Source organism: Macaca mulatta, chromosome 18 (assembly GCF_049350105.2).
Source record: "Macaca mulatta isolate MMU2019108-1 chromosome 18, T2T-MMU8v2.0, whole genome shotgun sequence".
NCBI classification, from domain to species: domain Eukaryota; kingdom Metazoa; phylum Chordata; class Mammalia; order Primates; family Cercopithecidae; genus Macaca; species Macaca mulatta.
Window position 1 is genome coordinate 43,512,646 of NC_133423.1, and position 21,204 is coordinate 43,533,849.

Below are 21,204 nucleotides of genomic sequence, written 5' to 3' on the forward strand. Positions count from 1 at the left end.
TGGCTGTAACTCAGAAATACAACTAGAGCCTAAACGCGCTCTTCGCCCTCACTCTGAGGCTGTCTTCCAAGACACCAACCTTGTGCTGGGCAGCCTAAGCAGCCCCACTCGGCTTCCAGCTTCCACTTTTGCCCCCTTTCAATTCTCTCCCCTGACAGCAGCCAGAGGGGTGTAGAAAGTGAGTTAACAATATCTGGCAGCGCAAGCACCTGGTGAATTCCTGCTTCTCAAAAGTTCCTTGGTCATTCTTATTTCCTTCTTTTTCAGATGAAATTGAGAAGAAAACATGTTTTCATAGCATAAATAATCCAGTGGCGAACCAATCCAATCCAATTCCAAGACTGCTCATTGAGACACTTACCACAGGCCCCCCTCTGCAGCCAGTGCTCCAGATTGGAAATGGCTGAGGCCTGAGTTCACAACACCCCGCGGGGGAAGGGGGTGCTGGTTCCCTTTATGTAAACCCAACAAAGAAAGACCTGGCTTTGGGGAGCAGAAGTGCCTGCTGTTGTACATCTCTTTGCTGAAGGATGGGGCCCTTTCTTTTTTTTTTTTTTTTGGAGACAGAGTCTTGCTGTGTCGCCCAAGCTGGAGTGCAATGGCGTGATCTCGGCTCACTGCAGCCTCCGCCTCCCAGGTTCAAGCAATTCTCCTGCCTCAGACTCCCGAGTAGCTGGCATTAGAGGCACCCACCACCAGCCCGGCTAATTTTTGTATTTTTAGTCGAGATGGGGTTTCATCGCGTTGGCCAGGATGGTCTCGATCTCCTGACCTCAGGTGATCCACCTGCCTCAGCCTCCCAAAGTGCTGGGATTACAGGTGTGAGCTACTGTGCCTGGCCGGGATGGGTCCCTTTCTAAGTGAGTCCACCCTCATAGCTTTGTCCGGGTATCTGAGACACATTCCAGCCCTGGCACTGTCCGGCTGCGCAGGCGGCACAGGCAGCGGGTCTCTTACCTCCCTGAGGCAGGTATAGATGGGGCACACGAGCACGCGGAAGGGCTCGCCCGTGCTGCTGCGCATGGTGCCGAAGACCTCGCACAGGAAGGTGATGAAGCCCAGCCAGCGCTCCACGTCCTGCTGCTGCAGCTCCTCGCGCACCGTGAAGTCCTTCTGTGGAGGCATGAGAGACTGCGTCAGCCTCCTGGGGCTGGGGAGGGGCCCGGGTGCCACCCCGCTGTGCAGAGCATCTGTTGTCTCGGGGCTGCTCCTGGGCAGCAGGCAAACCCCATGTCTTAAATGAGGATGGGGGTGCATGATTGCACTCTCTGTGGCTAGGACCACCCTGACCTGTGGCCACAACACCTCTTTTTCAGGTGTCCCCAGGTTGGGGACACAGCTTCCTTGCCTCTGGGCATTGCCCAGACCTGCTAGTCACCCTCCTTCACGGACAGCAATGCTGATGTGGGAGGATGAGGTAGAACGGGAGGTGACACCCTCCCCAGACTCAGCACTTTTGCACTTAACTCCCTGTGGCTAACCCATCTCCCTTTGCTAACCCCCAAGTCATGCCCTCTGCGTGGTAGGCTGGGGGTAACCAGAACACTGCTCACCCACACATCATCAGCAATGGCAACAGAGGGCCATGTGGGCTAGCGCTCCAGCACTGGGCTACACAGCTACAGCCCCTCCCTCAAGGGGCCTAGAGGACAGTAGGAAAATTAGAGGTATTCATTCATTCATTCATTCATTCATTCATTCATCCTTTAAAAAAATATTATTGCCCCATTGTGTGCCAGGCTCTGCACCAGGAGCTAAGATAAGACATATTCACTCATCACTGTGATATAAGAGAAGAAGGTATAAAAAGCCAAGGAGCTGGGTTTCATGGGACGGTTGCTAGGGAAGGTTTTGGGGATGGAACCATGAAATACCACAGTCATACCAGTGCTCAACAGAAAGGTTAAAACAGCTAAGGGGTGGAGACCAAGCAGGAGGCCACTGCAAGTGTCCAGGCAGGATGAAATTAAAACCTCAGTGCTCTGACAGCTGAACGGTAAGAATCTGGGGTAGCTTAAATAATATTCAGAAAGATATTTCCCCTACCTCTTGTCTTTGGTTTTGGCCATATGTCTTGCTTTGGCCAACAGAATGAGGCAGGAGTGATGGTGTGCCAGTTCTGATGTGAGGCCCTAAATATTTACGTTGACTTTCGTGTTTCTTCTGTCATCCTAAGAAGACTCTCTCTGGGCTGGCCTGATGGTCCCAGGAAGAAGATGGGCAACATGTGTGACAGGGCCTCGCCTTAGTCTAGCCTAAGTCAGGTGACCCCCAACCAATCTGCACACACATCATCTAAATGCACGTTTACTGCTGTGTGCCACTGAGATTTTTATGGTTGTTTGTTCAGTCTCAATAGCAGACCAATACAGGAGTGACACAAGAGACATTGTGAAAGGCAATAGTACTTGCTAAGTGGTGGGTTGTAAGGGGTGATGGAAAGGGGAGAGTCCAAGATGACGCCAAGATTCTTGGTTTGGGTGACTGTGCCACCACCAAAATAGAATATGTGAAGACAGGTTGTAGAATGTGACTCAGACCATTCCCACAGCCCAGTCCCCCTCACCACTGCTGACTTCAGCCCAGCATCCTTGACACCAGAATCTCAGCATCGCCAGAGATGGAAGGCCCTCAGAGATGACTTGGTTAACATCTGTCCCTTGTGAGTGATGAAGGTGCCATCTAGAGGTGCCTTGGTCTCCTCAGGTGGCAGGTCAGGGACTGGCTGAGAAGCCCTGCAGTGCCAGCTCTGGATGAGCCTAGGCCACAGCTTATAATGACCTGAGTCTCATCAGTTACAAAGAAGTATATACTTGTGTGTGTATCTATAACTATTTTGATGTCTATATTTATACGCAATACAGTAGCAGCAGCAGCTGCTACTGGTGAGCCAGACACCGAGCCAAGGGCATTAACTGTGGTATTTTACATAGTTATCTCGATGGTCCTATAAAGCAGGTCCTATTACTGCCCCATTTTATAGACGGAGAATCTGAGGATAGAGAAGTTGTGTAACTTGCCCGTGACTATGAGCCAATGGCAGGGCTGGGATTCAGACTGACGTCAGCCTGCTCTGGAGACCAAACATTTTTTGTCCTTATGGTGTTTTTTATTTTTCAAAAAATGTTATTGTGTACATTTAAGGTATACAACATGATGCAATGGGATACATGTAGGCAGTAAAAAGGTTACTATAGTGAAGCAAACAACATAGCCATCATCTCACAGTTACCCATTTTTGTTTCATTTTGCTTTTGTGGCAAGAGCAGCTCTTATGGTGTTTTTAAATTGGAAAGTAGTGCATCAGAGCCCACGCTTAGTCACTCTCCAAGTCTGTACTTTCCATGAAGCCATTTGTCCACACTGTCCCTTGGAAGTCCAGCCATGCCTGCAGACCTCATGGGCCTCGTACTAACCCCTCGGGCCTCCTGCCTCCCCATTCCTTTCTCACTGAAGTGTCCACCTGGGAATGACTGTAGAGTTCTGCTGTTTGTCTTTCATCCAGGGTGTAAAGGGACCACAAGGGACTCCAGGGTCCCCGCAAGTGGTGGGTGCCCAGCATCTTTGACAGCTTTGTCTCTTCACCCTAGTCCAGAGCCTAGAGCAGGCAGCCTTCACAGGGGTCCCAGCTGTTCAGGGTCTTTGTGAATGAATGAATGAATGGTGGTGGCTGCCATCCCAGGGCCTGCCAAGGGCTCTGCACTACTGGGCTTGAAGTCATACATCTTTTGGTGCTTTCATTCTCATGAACCTTTGTTTATCCCATAATATTCTTATGTAATCTGAGCAAGAGTGGGCATTACCATTCTCATTTTCAAATGGGAAAAACTGAGGCACAAAGATATTAAAAGACTTGACTAAGGCCCCACAGTACTAGAACTTGAATGAGAACTTAAGCCCCTTCTCTGCTCTGGGTTAAATGCTCTTGCCCTGGTTGTATATTGGAGTCACCTAGAGGAACTCTGAGGCTGCGGATGCTGGGACTCCACCTCAGAAAGTCTTGTGTAACTGGTCAGGGTGGGGCTGAGACACTGGTAATTTTTGACAGCTCCCCAGCTGATTCTAACGTGCAACCATGGCTGGGAACCACAACTCCAGGCCTTTATCAAATGCTAACTCGGGTGTTAAAATGGTGCCCCTCTATCAATCCCCAGCTTGTCATTGCCTTATATTCCCTAAAAATACCCATGAAGACACACATCAAAGAACCAAGTCCCACAGCAACACTGAGAAGGAAGATAACAGTTCCCCAGCAGACTCCTCCCAGACTCAGGAGGTGACATCATTAACTAAAGTGCTGTCACCAACAAACTCTGGTTGCCCAGGGGACCCAGAAGACCAAAGGCAGGGGTAGCTTGAGGCTTCAACCCCTTCCTCTATCTGTCTGTGGCTGGTAGACAGGATCTGTCAGTACTAGCAAAGCCCTGTGCCTGTGTATTAAGGCAGCTCCCATCTGCACCGCCCTTACTCCAGGCCTTGGAGTTCCAGGGCAGTGCGGGGCAGGAGGAGACTGGGTGGTATGCTGTGTCCTTTAAGGGGTGGTGCTCTCAGGCAAAGCCATCTGGGGTAGGAAAAACTTGGGGGCAGTGTGTACGAGGAACTGAAGTTTTAAACAATGGATTGCGTCTGATCAAAGAACTAGCGCTTGACTTAGTTTCTTCCTGATCATCCATGGCATCAAGACAGCATTCTGTTTTGGGCTAGCAAAGGTTACTAGGAGATTGAATGCCTGCTAAATATTGGAAATTGGATTTGAGATGAGCTCATGAAGCCACCCTCCAGCTTTAGGTCTGAGAGGGAGACTCTGCCTCAGCAGACACCAAGCTAGTCCAAGGCTGATGCACACAGCAAACACAAAAGACCAGACAGGGGTGACCTCATTCAGGATTGAGGGAGGCGCAGAGCAATACGGCATCTACACAAATATCCTGACTGGCAGAATAAAGGAGCAGTATCGTGAAAACTTAATGGAAGTGTGTAACTCTGAACATGTTAATGACAATCAACCAGATATAAATAAAATGAAAAACTCAAGTGCAAAACATGTTGGCTTGTATGTAAGGAGAATGACAATATAGATTCTATGATGTGTGAAAAGGCATTTGAAGGAAGGGATTGTGATTAGCAAAGCAACTCTCAGGCTGAAATGAAGTGTGAGACAGGAACTGGGATTAGGAGAGAGCCAATGGAAACTAGAAATCCAACAGCAAAATCAAAATGAACTGGAGGCAGTAAAGGATAGAATGGATAATGCAGAAAAAGTAATGCAGAAGATAAACTTGGAAACCGCCTAGAGAGCAGAATAGATAAATAGACCAGAAACCTGAATACAAAGATAAATAGACTAGAAACAAATGAAAAACGATAGAGAAGATAGAGAGTGGACATCTAATCTGTGAATTAGAGAAGTTTTCAAAAAGGATACCAGAATACACAGAACAAAGAGAGCAGAGAAATAAACTTTCTCATTGAAAATAAATAATAATAAAATCGTATTGACTCTTTAGGTAAAACGTGTGCACAGTGTTTCAGAAGTCCCTTGCCCTGCCCCAGTTTTACTTAGCGGAATAATTTTCTTTCCTTTTCTTTTTTCTTGCTGCTGTTGTTGTTTTTTTCTTTTTCTTTTTTGAGACAGGGTCTTGCTTTGTTGCCCAGGCTGCAGAACAGTGGCATGATTAAGGCTCACTGCAGCCTCGACCTCTTAGGCTTAAGTGATCCTTCCACAGCTAATTTTAAATTTTTTTGTAGAGACAAGGTCTCACTATGTTGCCCCCGCTGAATTTTCTTTTTTAGTTTCGCAGAAAAAGAAAAATTTAAAAACAGCTATGAAGGAACAAAAGTCACAGTCTTCTCACAAAGGAACAAAAATCTAGTTGGCCTTATACTTCTTTATTTGAGGTTAAAAATTCAGAGACATGAAGGCAATGTCTTCGTGAGTTTGAAGGGAAAAGAACAAACCTGCCTATGAGTGAAAGCAAGAGAAAGATCTTACATAAGTAAGTTCTAAAACAAATCACTCCTACATGCTTATCTTAAAAAATTCAATGCTGCAGTTGCTATGAAAAATAGTATGGCCAGCCAGGCGTGGTGGCTCACACCTATAATCCCAGCACTTTGGGAGGCCGAGGCAGGTGGATCACTTGAGGTCAGGAGTTCGAGACCAGCCTGAGTAACATGGTGAAACCCTGTCTCTACTAAAAATACAAAAAATTAGCCGGGTGTGGTGGCGGGCACCTGTAATCCCAGCTACTCGGGAGGTTGAGGGAGGAGAATTGCTTGATCCCAGGAGGTGGAGGTTGCAGTGAGCTTAGATTATGCCACTGCACCCCAGCCTGGGGGACAGAGTGAGACTCCATCTCAAAAATCAAAATAGTATGGCGATTCTTCAAAAAATTAAAAATAGAATTACTATATGATCCAGCAATTCCACTTCTGGGTATATATCCAAAGGAACTGAAAGCAGGATTTCAAAGAGATGTCAGTATGTAGCATTACTGACAAGAGGTGGGGGCAACCCAGGCATCCACCCACAGATGAATGGACCAACAATACGTGATATATATATACAGTGGAATATTATTCAGCCTTAAAAACAGAAAGAAATTCTGACATGTGCTGCAACATGAATGAACCCTCAGCACATTATGCAAAGTGAAATAAGCCAGTCAAAAAAGACAATACTGCATGATTTCACTTACACAGGTATCTAAAGTAACCAAACCCATACATAGAAACCACAGTAGAATGGTGGTTGCAAGGGGCTGGGGAGAGGGGGACATGGGGGTTAATAGGTAGAGAGTTTCAGTTTTGCAAGACGAAAAAGTTTTGGAGACTGGTTGCACAAGAATGTGACTATACACTGTTGAACTGTACACTTAGAAATGATTAAAATAGTACATTTTATGTTATTTTTAAACTACAATTAAAAATAATAAAAAATTTAAAAAAACTTTCCGAATGCATGTTATGGTCAACAAAATTTATGATTTAACTCTGAGGAAATCACGGTATAGAAGAAACAGAAGGGAAAACTGAAACTACAACCAGGTAGACTTATGAAGCTAAGTTAAAATAAGTCATGATAATTTTGGTTATACAATGGAATCAAAAGCCAGAAATAATCCTTGGAAGAGAAGATATTTAATTTTAAAATGTAATTTAAGTAAGAATTTCATAGTAGTAGTGACTTAATAATCCAAGATTAAATTACTAGAGATCAGTAAATACTGGTGGGAAGGGGATAGAAGTCTGTGCAGCACATAACATTTCCTAATTCAGGCCATAAGGATTCACTGGTTATTGTGTCTTTCTTAACTTTGGGAATCAGAGAAAAAAAATGAAAGTACGCCTTTAAAATGCTAAAAGTAAACACTAGTAACCACTAGCAGAACTGCAAACAGAATATAAAAAATAAATGGATGGGTAAAAATAAGAGTGAGCAAATGAAAACAAAGTAGTAGTAAAAGGGAAGTATATCTAAGATAACAATTATTAAATAAAGTTATAAGGTTTTATATATAGATAAAAATACAAACCATAATAAAGAGATAACACAAAATGTTATAGACTTTATAGTATAGATTTGAATATACCTGAAGCTATTGAAACATAAGAAAAAAAAAAAAGAAACATAGGAAAAAAAACAGAAAGGAGGAATTATATCAGGAAATAAAACCACTAACATTCTATGGCCAATTAAATGAATAAAAAACAAATGACTTAGGTGATTTAAATAATATAGTTAATAAGATTAATTGAAACAAGCCTCACAGTAAGCTGTGATCTCAGTATAAATTTCAAAACATTGAAATTGTACAGGTTACATACTGGGACTATGAATTAACAACAACCATTAAAAAATAGCCAATTGCTTGAATACTTAAAAGGGATTCTTCTAAAGAAAAATGAAATAAAGACATAATCAAATATACAATGCCTGTATTAGATTATCTAGGAAATAACTATACAAACTTGTGGAATGTGGTCAAAACTATAATGAAAGGTCAATTTATAGTCTTCACTATTTTGGTCATTAAATAATAGAAGAAAATATATCATCTAAACCAATGTTATCCAATATGGTAGCCACTATCCACATGTGACAATACATTGAGTGCTTGAAGTGTGGCTATCCCGACTGATATGGGCTGTAAGTGTAAAACAGATATTACTTTTCAAAGGCTTAGTATAAAAACAAGAATGTAAAATGTCTTGTATTTTAAAAATATTAACTACCTGTGAAATTTTGAATACACTGGGTTAAGTAACACATATTATTAAATTTAAAATTACATTGTAGATCACATTATACTTCTACCAGACAATGTCGATCTAACATTTAACTAGAACAATTAGAAAACCAACAATAACTAAGGAAATATAAGGACATAATACAGATAAAACCCCAAATTAATTACTTAGGAAATAGAGAAAGGAAATCACATATAAAATCAAGAAAGAAGAAACAGAAATAAAACTAGATATGAAAACAGATATGAGGTAGATAAAAAGTATAATAAAAATTATTTATAACTCTATGTTGATAATTTTGAAAAAATGATGAAATAGGTGATTGTAAAAAAAAATCATTTGCTAAAAAGGAAATGAGCCAGAATAAACTAAAAAATCATAAACTAAAATGAAAGTTATGAAAGAATTACCTTTATAAGGAAATCTCTAAACTTACGATTTTTATAGGTAAGTTCATTCAAACTTTCAAAAAATTAGGTAACTGCTTTCCTTTGCAAACTGACTCAGAACATAGAAAAGGAGAAGCTTTCCAATCAGTTCCCTATAAACAAAATCTAATGATAGTAAGTTTCAAATAAGGAAGTCTACAAGTGAATCTTGCTAATGTGAATAGATATAAAAGTCCCAAGTGAAATACTAACAAACAGATCCATTATAACCAAGTAGATTTTTATCCTAGGAAGGCATGGATGACTTAGTATCAGGAAGTCTATAAATGTAATGTATTACTTCAATAGGCTTGATTAAAAAACAGTAGCAACACCTATGACCCTTAGAAGGGAAGAGATAAAATGATTTGATTATATATATGGAAAATCTGAGAGAAGCCATTAATAAAGATTATCATTAACAAGAGAGTTTAGTGACTAATTAATAAGAATATTTAGATACAAAATTAATACACAAAATCAACAGCTTTCTTTTATGACAGAATTAACTAGTGAGATTTTAATGTACAAATCTCATTTAATAAAGCAATAAAATACTTAAGTGACATTATTAAGAAATATGCAAGAATTCTATAAAGAAAATTGCCAAACAAAACTGAAAGATTTAAGAGAATGTCTTCAACAAGTGAAGAAACATATACAATTCCTCATTGAGAAGACAGCATTGTGAAGATGGTAATTCTCTTTGAAATAATTCACAGGTTTAATATCAATCTGTACTCCATATCCCAATGTGAACTTTTTCGGGAGAAAGGGAAATGAAGACTTGAAAAAATAATCCTAAAAGTAATTTGAAAGAATAGCAAAGGAAATAACTAAAAACAAAACAACATTGGAAAGAGTTACATTACTCTTAACTTATCCTTAATAAAGCTTTATTCATTAAGAGGCTGTAGAGCTGACATCCGAATGGAGCGCTAGATCAGATAGCCTAGAAATAAACTTGGCATCCACAAAGGTTTATCACATGATCCCTCGAGGACCACAAATCAGTGGCATAGGAAGCATTATTCACTCAAGCAACAGTGCAGGGACAGCTGTCTAAGTATCAGGAGGAAAATAATTTAGAGTCTTACTTCACACTGGGCTCTAAAATAAATTCCAGATGGAACGAAGAGGCAAATGTTAAAAAAAAAAAAAAGGACCAAAAATGTGAAGAAAATGAAAGAGTATTTCCCACATTTCTGGATGGAGAGGGGCTTTCTTCACTAAGACAATAGAAGAATGCTTCAAAATATTAAAAGACAATTGATATTGTCTGAGGAAAATACATGCAATAAATGTGACAAAGGGCAATGGTCTTCATATATAAATAGTGTGTTCAAATTTGTAATAAAAGTACAAAATCCCTCATGAACAAATGGGGAAAGGGCATTAAGAGATAAATCCTAGGTCAAAATGTAAATTGCTAATACATATATGAAAAAAAACTTAATTCAGTATCAGTAGTAATTGAATGAATGAATAAAAACACCTTTTTCCCATCTATAGTAGGACAACTTAAAATGGTAATTGTCCATGCTGGTAAGGATGCAGTGAGACAGACACTTACATATGGGCAGTGTACATTGGTACGACTTTTCTGAAAACCCTTAAAATAAGTCTTAAGAGTTCTTATCATTTGATCTGGTAGTTGCATTTCTGGTAATTATCATAAGGAAACAATTTAAAATATTAGAAAAAAATAAGCTTAATGCACATAAAAATCTAACAACCTAAGCACCCAGCAATAGGCGAATGATTAAGTGAATGATGATTCATGCATCCATTAAAAATTATGTTTATGTGGCCAGGTGCAGTAGCTCACGTCTGTAATCACAGCACTTTGGGAGGCTGAGGTGGGCAGATCATCTGAGGCCAGGAGCTCATGACCAATCTGGCCAACATGGTGAAACCCCATCTCTACTAAAAATACAAAAAAAATTAGCTGGGCATAGCGGCACATACCTATAATCCCAGCTACTCAGGAGGCTGAGGTGGGAGAATCACTTGAACCTGGAGGTGGAAGTTGCAGTGAGCCGAGATCACGCCACTGCACTCCAGCCTGGGCCACAGAGCGAGACTCTGTCTCAAAAAAAAAAAAAAAGTTTATGAAAAGTTTATAACAGCATGGGAAAAATGCTTACATAATATTAAATGAAAAAAGCAAAACTGAAATTGCATTTACCATATAATCTCATCCATGAATACAGTTTTTTTAAAAAAGAAAGAGGAGACAGAAATAGTGTTTCACAGGAGTTGTCTCTCAATAGTGGAATTACGGATGACCTTTATTCTTTACATTTTATTACTTTCTGAATTTCTCTGATTTTCTGTGAATGTTTTTCTTTATAAACAGAAAAACAGCTATTTTAAAAGAAACTGACAGGTTGTGACCCTTTTCCTTGATTTTTTGCATTAGGACAGCGGAATTCTTCTGGTGATCTGCCAGTCAGCAGTGATTCTCACGAGAAGGGTGGGGAACTGGGGTGTGAACATGCCCCGCCCAGAGGCCACCAAAACCCAGCCTGTGTGTCTCCTCTTGACACATGTTATAGGTTGCCAGCTTTTCCTCTGGAACAAGGAGCCCTTTCTGCCAACTGAAACGAGCCATTCCTCTGGCTCTGCCCCTAACCTCAGCCTCTTGTATCCAAAAGCAGCAAGGGGCCTCAGATTGGTGGCAGCCATTTCAAAGCCTGGTATTTGGCTCTAGATTCTCATCTGACTGGCAGGCTACCTCCCAGCAACCCCTAGTGTCTTTCCCCAAACTTTAAGGCTACCATTTAAGCCCCGTTTCCTGCCTAAAACTATTTATTGACGTACTGCTATTTCCTGCACCGGCCACATCAATAAGCCCTGAAAGCCATTCAGTGTCTCAGGTTTCTCAAGGCATTCTGGGAAATTCTTCCCACTTGGGATAACCACATGAGCTCTGGCATGGTGGAGTGCAGTGGCCAAGCCAAAAACAGCTGTATGCAGGCAAAGGGGAAAACACACCCCCACCCCACCCAGGGGCGCAAACCACCACAGGGAGATGCTACTGGAGGGTGGGGTTGGGGGTGGTCAAGGCACAAGGACCATGGTGCATATATTTTTACACTTCCTGAGGGGGACGGGCAGCCCCTACCAATCCCTGCAAACTCATCCTCATTTCGGGCTCCCTCTTGGAAAATGAATGGCCCAGGGAAATTTGCCCATCCAAATACTGTGTCCCCAGTGACCCTGGTTTGTTTCTGTCCAGAGAGGTGGCTGCTGTTGCCATCTCTCCAGTGGGGAGGAGAAAGTGCACTTTTATTTACTGCTAGCAGGAAGTTTCTTTTCCTTGAGAAGCTGGATACCATGTGGCAAGGACAGACCATGGGAAGCTGTGGGAGCCCGGCAGCCAGGAGTTAATCCCAGGCATTCTTCTCCTGGGCGATTGGTTGAAGGGCTTAAAAAACATATTTGACAGAATTCTGTATATTGAAAAGAGGAAACTAATTTTCAAATAAAAGGTGCTTTGTTTTTTATTTGGCCCCAACTTTCCTTCTTTCATGTTCCTGCTTCCACGTTCCCTCTTCAGGGAGGCCTCTCTGGCTGTCCCCTCCGCGGCAGCCCCCGGGACTCCTCATTCCGACTCCGCTATGCTGCCTTCCCAGCCCTGATCACCTCCACTAGGTCTGATGTGTGTTGATGACCTGAATTTTTGCTAGAAGCGTTTTCTGAAGGCAGGAATCCTGTTTTCTGAGCCATAGTCATGTCCCCTGGAATGGGACTTGGCTCGTTGTAGGTGTTCAATGAACATGTGTGGACTGGATGTATAAATATCCCACGGTACGTGGTCAGACAGCTCTTCGCTAAGAGGACAACCTGTCCAAAGGGCAGGGGGCTGTTACTCTAAGACATAAGAGTACAGAGTCACCATGTATGCCCGACGCATCTTTTCATTCATTTGTAGCTGACAGTTCACTCCCGATTATTTTCTTCCCACCATCTCTGGGCCAGTCCTGGTCCCTGCTCCAAGGCCACTGTCTCATGACATTTGTTTCACTTTTGTGGGTTAACATTTTTGCCACACAGTGATGTTTCTTGGCTTATTGGATTTTTTTCCCCCTTCCTAGGGTTACTTCAAGTAAGGCCATGACATTCCGCAGAGCCACCCTTTGGTGGTGTGGTGGGGTCACAGGTGACGTCAGTGTAGCTCCGCCCCAGCCCTGAGTCTCCTCTCTGTCAGACTCTCCCCTCAGGGCTTTGCTGAGGCCAGTTGCAATCCCTCCGGCAGGCTTTCCTCCTTGGTTCCCCCAACCAGTGAAGCCCCCTCACTCCTCTGTCCCTATCACAGAGTCCAGGGCCTGCCGCCTGGCCCCCATGGGTAGACCTGGCCTTCGGTAGTTCCTGGAAGGCTCCCTCCTCATCCCAGTCATCATCATGTGGGAGGAGCCCAGGACAGGAGCCTCCAGCTCAGAGAGACAGTGCAGTCCTTCCTTGGCACCTGTTCCTATCAACAGTGAGGCAGAGGGCTGGGAATTCCCAAGCCTAGGGCTGGCCTGCAGCGTGGAACCCAGAGACACTGTGACACATCAGGTTACCCCTGGCCTGAGAGAGGACCCTGAATATTCCCTTCTGTCCTTCCCTGGGACTTCTGGGCTGCATGAAACCTCAGAATCCTTACAGAAAAGGATTTAGCAATGTTAAGCCACCTCAGGTTGGTTCCTGTGACTTGGGACAAAAAGAACTCATCAATACAATAGGCTTCTCCTAGGTGACAAAATAATGGATTCCCAGGCCCTGTGGGGGGTGGGGGGAGGAGGACAGGACTGGGGCCTGGATGCTGGGGACTGGGAGGTTAGGGACAGAGTCAGAGAAGGGGACACTGAGGCTGGGTGGGCAGTGCTTCTAGGAGAGCTGGAGTCAGGATAGGACGAGAAGCAGGGAAGGGGTGATCTGGTTATGACCTGGGTCCTGAGTAGCAGCCCATGGGCCCTGCCTCTCACACACCCACTCAGGGCAACATTGTGGAAGGTCTTGGCATCAGTCTGATTGGGTCAGGCAGACCTCCTTGGCTTAAATGAGTAACACGTGCAACGTATCTGGTGCAAAGTAGGTGTTGAACAAGTGGCAGAGAGACCTCCTGGTAGCTGTATCCTGAGTCACTCCATCCACCAAAGCCTGCCCCAGACCTGGTCGCCCCCGACCCCTGGCAGCCTGCACGTGCAGCCCAGCCAAGGGGCACGTCCGCTGGGCCGTACTCACAGCTGCCATCATGCCACGTCCTGACCACAGCTGCCAGTCTTGGCTCAGTCCTGCTGAGCCCTGAGGCCTGGCCCTGGGGACTCAGCCACACCTAGACTCTGGAACAGTCAGAATCTGACCTGCATGTCACTCTGCACTCTGACAACAGTCTGTGGGTGGCTGCACATCTTGTCTGGAGGGAGACGGGGACCATGTGGGCACTGGGCTGCAGCCTCCGCCCTGGGACAAATTTGCTTGCTTTGAGTTCTGATGCCAGCTGGGCCCTGAACTACTCCCTGGGTTTGGGCATGTCCCTTTTTAGGTGGACTTGAATCTTTCCCCAAGTATTCCTAACCTCCCTGGCCAACGACCCAGACACCCACCACCCAATGCCCAGGTCCTGGCCACTCCACTGCTTCACTCTGCTCTGCCCCTAGACACTGAGGATTCTTGGATGCCAATGACAGAAACCATCTCAGACTAGCTGAAGAGGCACACAGTCCTGGGCTGTCTTACATGGGAGGTGGGCCCTAGGACAGCCTGTCCCCAGGGGTCAAACAGCAACCCCAGGGCAGGTCCTCCCTTCTCTCCCCTCTCTCCCTTGTCTGGGCTTTGACTTGCATGTTGACTGCTTTTTCTGCTGCCACAGGCAGGGTCTCCCTTTGCCACGGCTAAGATGGCGATCAGCAGCACCTGGTCTCTCTCATAATGGTTCCTGAGCCAAAAGGAAGACAGAGCCCCCCCCTCCCCAAATGTCAAACCCTCAAGTCTCAGGGAAGGATTCTGACTGGCCCTGCTCATCACATGACCATCTCTCAGCCCAGTCACTGTGGCTGTGGTGATGGGGTTCCCTGATTGGACAGAACCAGGTCATGTGGCCATTCTGCAGCTGGGGCAGGTGGGATTCCTGACAGATCCCTGGACCACAGGCAGAAATAACAGCTGCCCCCTGCAATCACAGGCCTTACCTAGGACCATCGGGTGGCTGTCACAGGTGCCTGACATTCTCCTGAGCATCATGTCAAATTTCCGATGTGCTGGTGATTGCTGCCCTTTCTGTCCCACCCAAAAGAATGAAGAGAGAGTGATATGACGGGGATGATCTTGATTCTGCTCTAATCAATGGACATGAAAATCAAGCCCCAAATGCCGATCCTTTAACTATTATTAATAAAAAATTACCAGACACATTCTCTGTGACTGATGGTTCATGACACTGTGGCTGGAAATGCTTTCTCCTCAGCAGTTGGCTCTAGACAAAGGGCACACACTGTGGCTGGGAACAGCCATCAGCCACTTCCAGCTAAATCTAGATCACTTTGGAGACATTTCCAAGTTTCCCAGGCTGTGAGCACCCAGCATATTTCTATTGGCAAAATCAGGTCAGGTAGGCTCAGCTCTGCTGATCCGTAGGAGGGGACAGGGAGGCGGGGGGATGGCGCTGGGTTGCAGCAGAGAGAAGCTGAGAAGTCAGGCTGATCCAGCGGGAATTCTGTCTCACACTTACGCAGGCGCGAAGTCTTATTCTCAGGCAAAGGAGCCAGCACCTGCTGTGGCTGTGGCCTTGAAAAGCCCTCAGAAGAGGCTGGAAGTTTTCCTTTCAGCCTGAACAGAAAGAAAAGGCTGGATTGTCTGACAGATGAAGAATACCAGTGGGACAAGCAGGAATTCCTCAAAGCAAGGTGTCACTGGACTCAGCCTCAGGGAGGACATTAGTACCACTTGTCAGGTCAAGGGGCGTGAGGAGGCTGAAGTTCCCAGGCTCGAGGGCAGCCCTCAGTGATTACACACTTAGTAGCTGGTGCCCGTGCTGGCACCCTGATCTCCTCTGCCGCCTGCCTAATCTTCATGTCACCGTCTCACCATACCTAGCACTCTGCCTTTCGAGGCACTTCCCGCAGCTTTCCTGGCTCTGCCTCAAACGGAAACTCACTGGAGGACGAGGCTCCTTGATCTGCCTACCTTCTGAGGTTGACAGAGCTGGAACCCAGGTCTCTGATTCTGGGCCTGGTGCTCTTTGGACCCCCCAAGGCATCATGTTTGAAAAGGTCATCATGCAGACATGACAGCCGCCCACCCCTGCCTTATACTTCCCTCCAGGTCCTCAGAGGAGAGGGCTGAGTTGTTGTCTCTGCAGAATTCGGATTCTCCCTGCCTGGCTGCCATCCTGCCCAGGAGAGAAGCCGAGGGCTTGGAGACAGGTGTTTGCCAGGCCTAGGCCTGGGCACAGGAGGTAGGTCTTATCCATGACGTGAAGCTCTCCGTGGAAACAGAGGGGGCTGTGCTCACTGCGGCCTCAGCCTGAGGAGCAGGCCAACCGCAAAATAAAGAGACAGCAAGGTTAGCCAACTGCTGTGACTCTGTGTCCCCATCTATAAAATGGAAAGTCACCATGTGACTGTCAGGCCAGTCACCGTGCCTCTGCGTCCTTATCTGTGAAATGAAAGAGACCTTTGACCTGCACCCAGGTGACAGAGTGACGCAAACAGGTGTAATAACCCTTCCTAATCAGCGAAGGGTTATTGTGTCCATATTCTGCTATATGAGAAACTGAAGCATAAGGCGGATGAATGTTGTATCTGAGGTTTCCTGTGGGAGAAACTGGGAGCTGGGGCCAGAATTCAGCTTATCCAGTTCTTTGGAGATTCCTAGAGTCTTCTCCAAGGTTTCTGCCTGGTCCAGGTTCTACAAAGGTTGGGTCCCCAACCCCAGGCAGAAATGGTATCTGGGATCCCTCTGCTCTGGAAGCAGTTGGAAGCTGAAGAAATGACTTTTGAAACCCTACTTTCAATGAGTGGCCCAATTACTTCTGAAGTTGTCCGGAAGACTGGCTTTAAAAATAGATGAATACACAGGCGTTACTAAACTATTTATAGAATTTGAGAAAACCCCTTGAAATGCTCACAAAAAGATTTGACCTATAATGGGGATTCCAGAATGACTCGGCCTGAAGCTCACATCCACCCACAACTTTGAACTTTGCCACAGATGGTCTTTAAAAGTCATGTTAACATTTATGTGGCATTATCCCTGAAGGAAGTTGCAATGGGAGCGCACACGTCCTTTATCATGCCGTATCCCAAAATGTCTACTGGACAACAGTTGAGGAACAGCTGGGGAGGGGGGAGCCAGGATAGAGAAGGACACAAAGTCCAGGGAGCTTGAGGGAGACCAACGTTTGCGTCTGTGAAATGGTGATCCTGGTCTGTGCCTGCCTCTGGAGACCATATGGGGATATAGACCTGGACGTGACTGTTGTGCCTGTCGTTTCTGCAGACATGGATGGCAGCTGTTTGCACCAGGCTCTGTCTGAATGGGCCCCTCTCTCACAGTGTACCATTCCGTGTGGTCCTGCCCCACTGGACTCAGTGAGGTCCGTTCTGAGCAGTGCCGGGGGTAGGGGTAGCCCTGAAGGGAGTGCTCAGGCCTTCTCCATGCGTTCTGAGATCTGGTCTGAAGACTAGATGGGCTCCTTGTGTTGTTCCTAAGGAGGCTTGGGCCACCTGTGGGGATGGGTGAAGGGCAGTTGAGTGGGCAGACTCAAAGCTCCTGGATCCCAGGCAGAGGCCCTCTGCCAGGTCTGTTTCATGTGGTTGAGGACACGCCTGAGATTGAGTTTGGAAAAACAACTCTTCTGCTAAAAATACATGAAAATCACTAGTGTGTCAAGATATGCACAATGGGTTTGAATGCCAGACAGGCCTGGGTGAGGTGCTCTGACCCGACTCTCACCCAGTCCTTGGACCTGGGCAAGCCCCAGGCCTTCTACTGTCTCACGTTCCCCACCCAGAAAAGGGAAACAGGGCTAATCACCGTGATGATGAAAATGTCTGGCCAGGGGAGCACCTCCACAAATGCCCGCTCCTCTTGCTTCCTTGGTTTTCCCAAGGATATGTGTGTGGGGGGTTATCCATGCCAGGTGTGATGGGGTAGCCTGGCTGACCTCCCACTCCTTGGCCAGTGTATGGTGGGTGTTGGAGCCAACAAGAGGGAAGGTGTCTCTGTAGACAGGAGGGAGAACAGTAGGTGGCTACTGACATCAAGGGACTGAGGGTGGGGGAAGTGATGGGCTGGCCGGAGATGGGGGCTGATGTTCCGGCTGGTTCTAGTTTTGCCGGCATGTTTTATTTCCTTGGCTAGACTGTAAGCCTCTTGGGTATCTTACTCCTCTTTTCCTCTCTCGAGTATCTGGCAGAGAATACAGCTGGGTATAAAACAGCAGTTTAGGGACTCACGTTGACTTGAGGTGTGAATGGAGGCCATCAAGATATTTCTGAGGATGGGGATGCTGACTGTGAAATACTGGTAGAGTGGGGAAGAAAAATCCATCCTGTCACCATGCATACCGAGGTGACCCACCTTCACCCCATGGTGCTTCTCTAACCAGAGCTGGGGACCCTCTTACTCTGGCTGCTGAAAAGCTGGTGCACATGCACCTCCTTCAAGTCTCAGTCTACTTGTCTTCTCCTCCCAGAGGCCCCCTGCCTTCTCTAAGTAGGCCCTCCACTCTTGTGACGTCCCTTACTGTGTTGTGTTGGCTCTTCTGTGTGGCCCCATCATAACTGGAAATGACACACCTGTAAGCTTATGTGTTCAGTGATTGCCTCTCCCACTCGGACTGCAAGTTCTGCAAGGGCAGAGAAAATCTGTCTGCTTTATTCAGCAATGTACCTGCTGCATCTAGGCCACCGGAGGCCCTCAGTGTGTATCCGTTAACTGAATAAATGGATGGGGGGCTCCAAGGCAGTGGCAACCCCAGGGAGGAAATAATTTTGGGGCACACAGAGAGGTGGGCTTCTGGCCCCTATACTAATGGGGAAGTCCCTGGCTAGATCTGAGCTTGGCAAGAGAAGGCATGAAAATGAAATTACTCTGACTTTGGGCTATTATAGAAGTTCCCCAGGAGAAAGGGTGGCTTCTAGGATGGGAAGTTCATTCTGTCTTTGTTCAGGTGTCCACGCATGACGTTAACAAATACTTCCCATGCCAGCGTCCCCAGATAAAAATACAAGAAAGGACTGATTCCTCACCAACATGGGATCCAACAGGACCCAGAGAAGAGGAGCACAGAGATCCCAATGTTCTAGTGAAAGACCAGAAATCCATCATCTGGGGGCTTTTTGACCTTGGGCAAGTTATTTACCCCACTGGGCCTCAGTTTGGTCATCCACAAAATAGGGCTGATTCTACTTGTCCCATCAAGCCCATAAGTTGTTGTGAAGATTGAACAAGGCAAGAGATATACAATCCCCTCGTGAACTGAGAGTGTTCTACAAAACTGCATGGTTTGTCTTTGTGGCCAGAGACCACACCTTGCTTATCATCCCCTTAAAATCTGGCTTGGTCCTGGCCTTGCAGAGCTCAGTAAGACTTTCTGAACTGCTCTGCGTGACCCGAGGCTGCTGGCTGGCACCATTCACCTTCTCCACTCACAGCCCTGCTGACCCAGCCACCTCCTGTCAAGTCACGCGCTGGCGGCAGTGAGAGAAGGCTCCATCTGCCTCAAGATTACAGCAGCCTTGCCTCATTCTTAGCACTACTGACATTTTCAGCTGGCTCATTGGTTCTTGGGGGGTGCTGTCCTGTACACCGTAGGCCTCTACCACTCAATGCCACTAGAAGCCCCTACCCTCATCTCCAGTTGTGAAAACTCCAAATAAAATATCCCCAGACATTGCCAAGTGTCTGCTGGAGGCCAAATCACTCCTGGTTGAGAACCACTGCTGAGAGTGACAATGGTGCCCACTGCTCCCACCCATGGGACAGCTTCTCAGGACACAGCAAGGTCCAGAGGCACTTGAGAAATACTGGGAAGTGCATTAAGAGAGGGAGCTCTAATGTAAGGCCTGTGGGTGGGGGTGCACCCCAAAACTGCCTTTAGAAACCTGTAGGCTACACAGGACACACAGCGGTGTGCCATACAGCTACTTCATGGGACTTGGAACTCAGCGCTGTGCTAACTTAATACACACTCAGTAGCGACTGCAGACAACCTGTCCCTGCATGGGACCCACAGACTGCAAGCACTTTCCCACTTGTAGAGAACAGATAGTGAAGCACGGTTTTCAAAAAAGCATGAGCCCTTATGTGTGATGAACCCCAAACCCAAGAGGGTTAAATAAAGCCTGGGGTCTGGAACTGACAGCTCTGGGCTTCAGCTGTGATGGCAGCACCATAAGCAAATTCTCTCCCAGGAGTCTCACTGTATCTTTAAATGTGAGCGGCTTAGCATGCTTAACACTACTTATTTGAGGGTTCCTTGGACAACAGATAATTCAACCGCGTTTACCAGATGACGTTAACAAATACCTCCCACGCCAGTGTCCCCAGATAAAAATAACGTCAGCTCCCTCACAGGTCTGCAGAAGGAAAGGACAGGAAACAATCCTGTCTGGCACCTCCTCACCCGCCTGCTTGCCCCGGTGGCGCTGGCTCTGCCGCAGACAGAGGAAGTGCTACCCAGGTGATAAGAGACACTCTGACTGTGGTCAGAGGAGCAGAGAGGCCTGGCAGGGTCTCTCTCCAACTGCTACTGGCTTTGCCCACCACTGAGGGCTCTGCTTCCTGGGCAAACATCCAAGGAGAGTGCAGAGTACCAGGAGAGCTTGGGCAAGTCACTTGGCCTTGCTGAGCTGCATCTGGAGAACGGGTTAGTAAGATGCTCCCTGTTACCTCACACAGTTAGTGAGATCTAACTGCCTGATTCCTGTTTTACAGGGGAAAAACCCAGGGAGGCCTAAAAGTGCAGGCCTCACTGGATGAATCTGAGGAACATGTGGAAGGGCCCTTTCTGCCTCAGATCATCCCCCGACCCTAGAATACCACAGTGCCTGAGGTCAGCCCATTAACACCACACCATTAGGATAAGGCTCTGTCTCCCCAGCAAATCCCCAGTCAACTCACAAGGTAAAATATCAACTATAATTCATGCCAGCACAGTTCAAGGGATCAGAACTCAGAAACTTGCCATCCCCCCCTTTTTTTTCTTGAGACGGAGTCTCACTCTGTCACCCAGGCTGGAGTACAGTGGTGTGATCTTGGCTCGTTGCAACCTCCACCCACTGGGTTCAAGCAATTCTCATGCCTCAGCCTCCCAAGTAGCTGGCATTACAGGCGTGCACCACTGCCCCCAGCTAATTTTTGTATTTTTAGTAGAGACAGGGTTTCACCATGTTGGCCAGGCTGGTCTTGAACTCCTGGCCTCAAGTGATCTGCCCGCCTCGGCCTCCCAAAGTGTTGGGATCACAGGCATGAGCCATCGTGCCCAGCCAGAAAGTTGCCCTTTTATGAGAAAAACAGGACTGAGACAAGTTGG

At 46.3% G+C, this 21,204-nt stretch overlaps 1 protein-coding gene across 23 annotated transcripts in view; it reads right to left on the bottom strand.

Annotated features, from left to right (window-relative positions):
* CTIF (cap binding complex dependent translation initiation factor) overlaps positions 1 to 21,204 on the bottom strand; it is a 336,570-nt gene that overhangs the window by 44,986 nt on the left and 270,380 nt on the right. For all 23 annotated transcript variants that reach the window (XM_077975493.1, XM_077975501.1, XM_077975487.1 and 20 more), the window contains one exon: positions 958 to 1,113. In XM_077975493.1, coding sequence (XP_077831619.1) covers positions 958 to 1,113 — 156 coding nt within the window. The remainder of the gene's footprint in view (positions 1 to 957; positions 1,114 to 21,204) is intronic.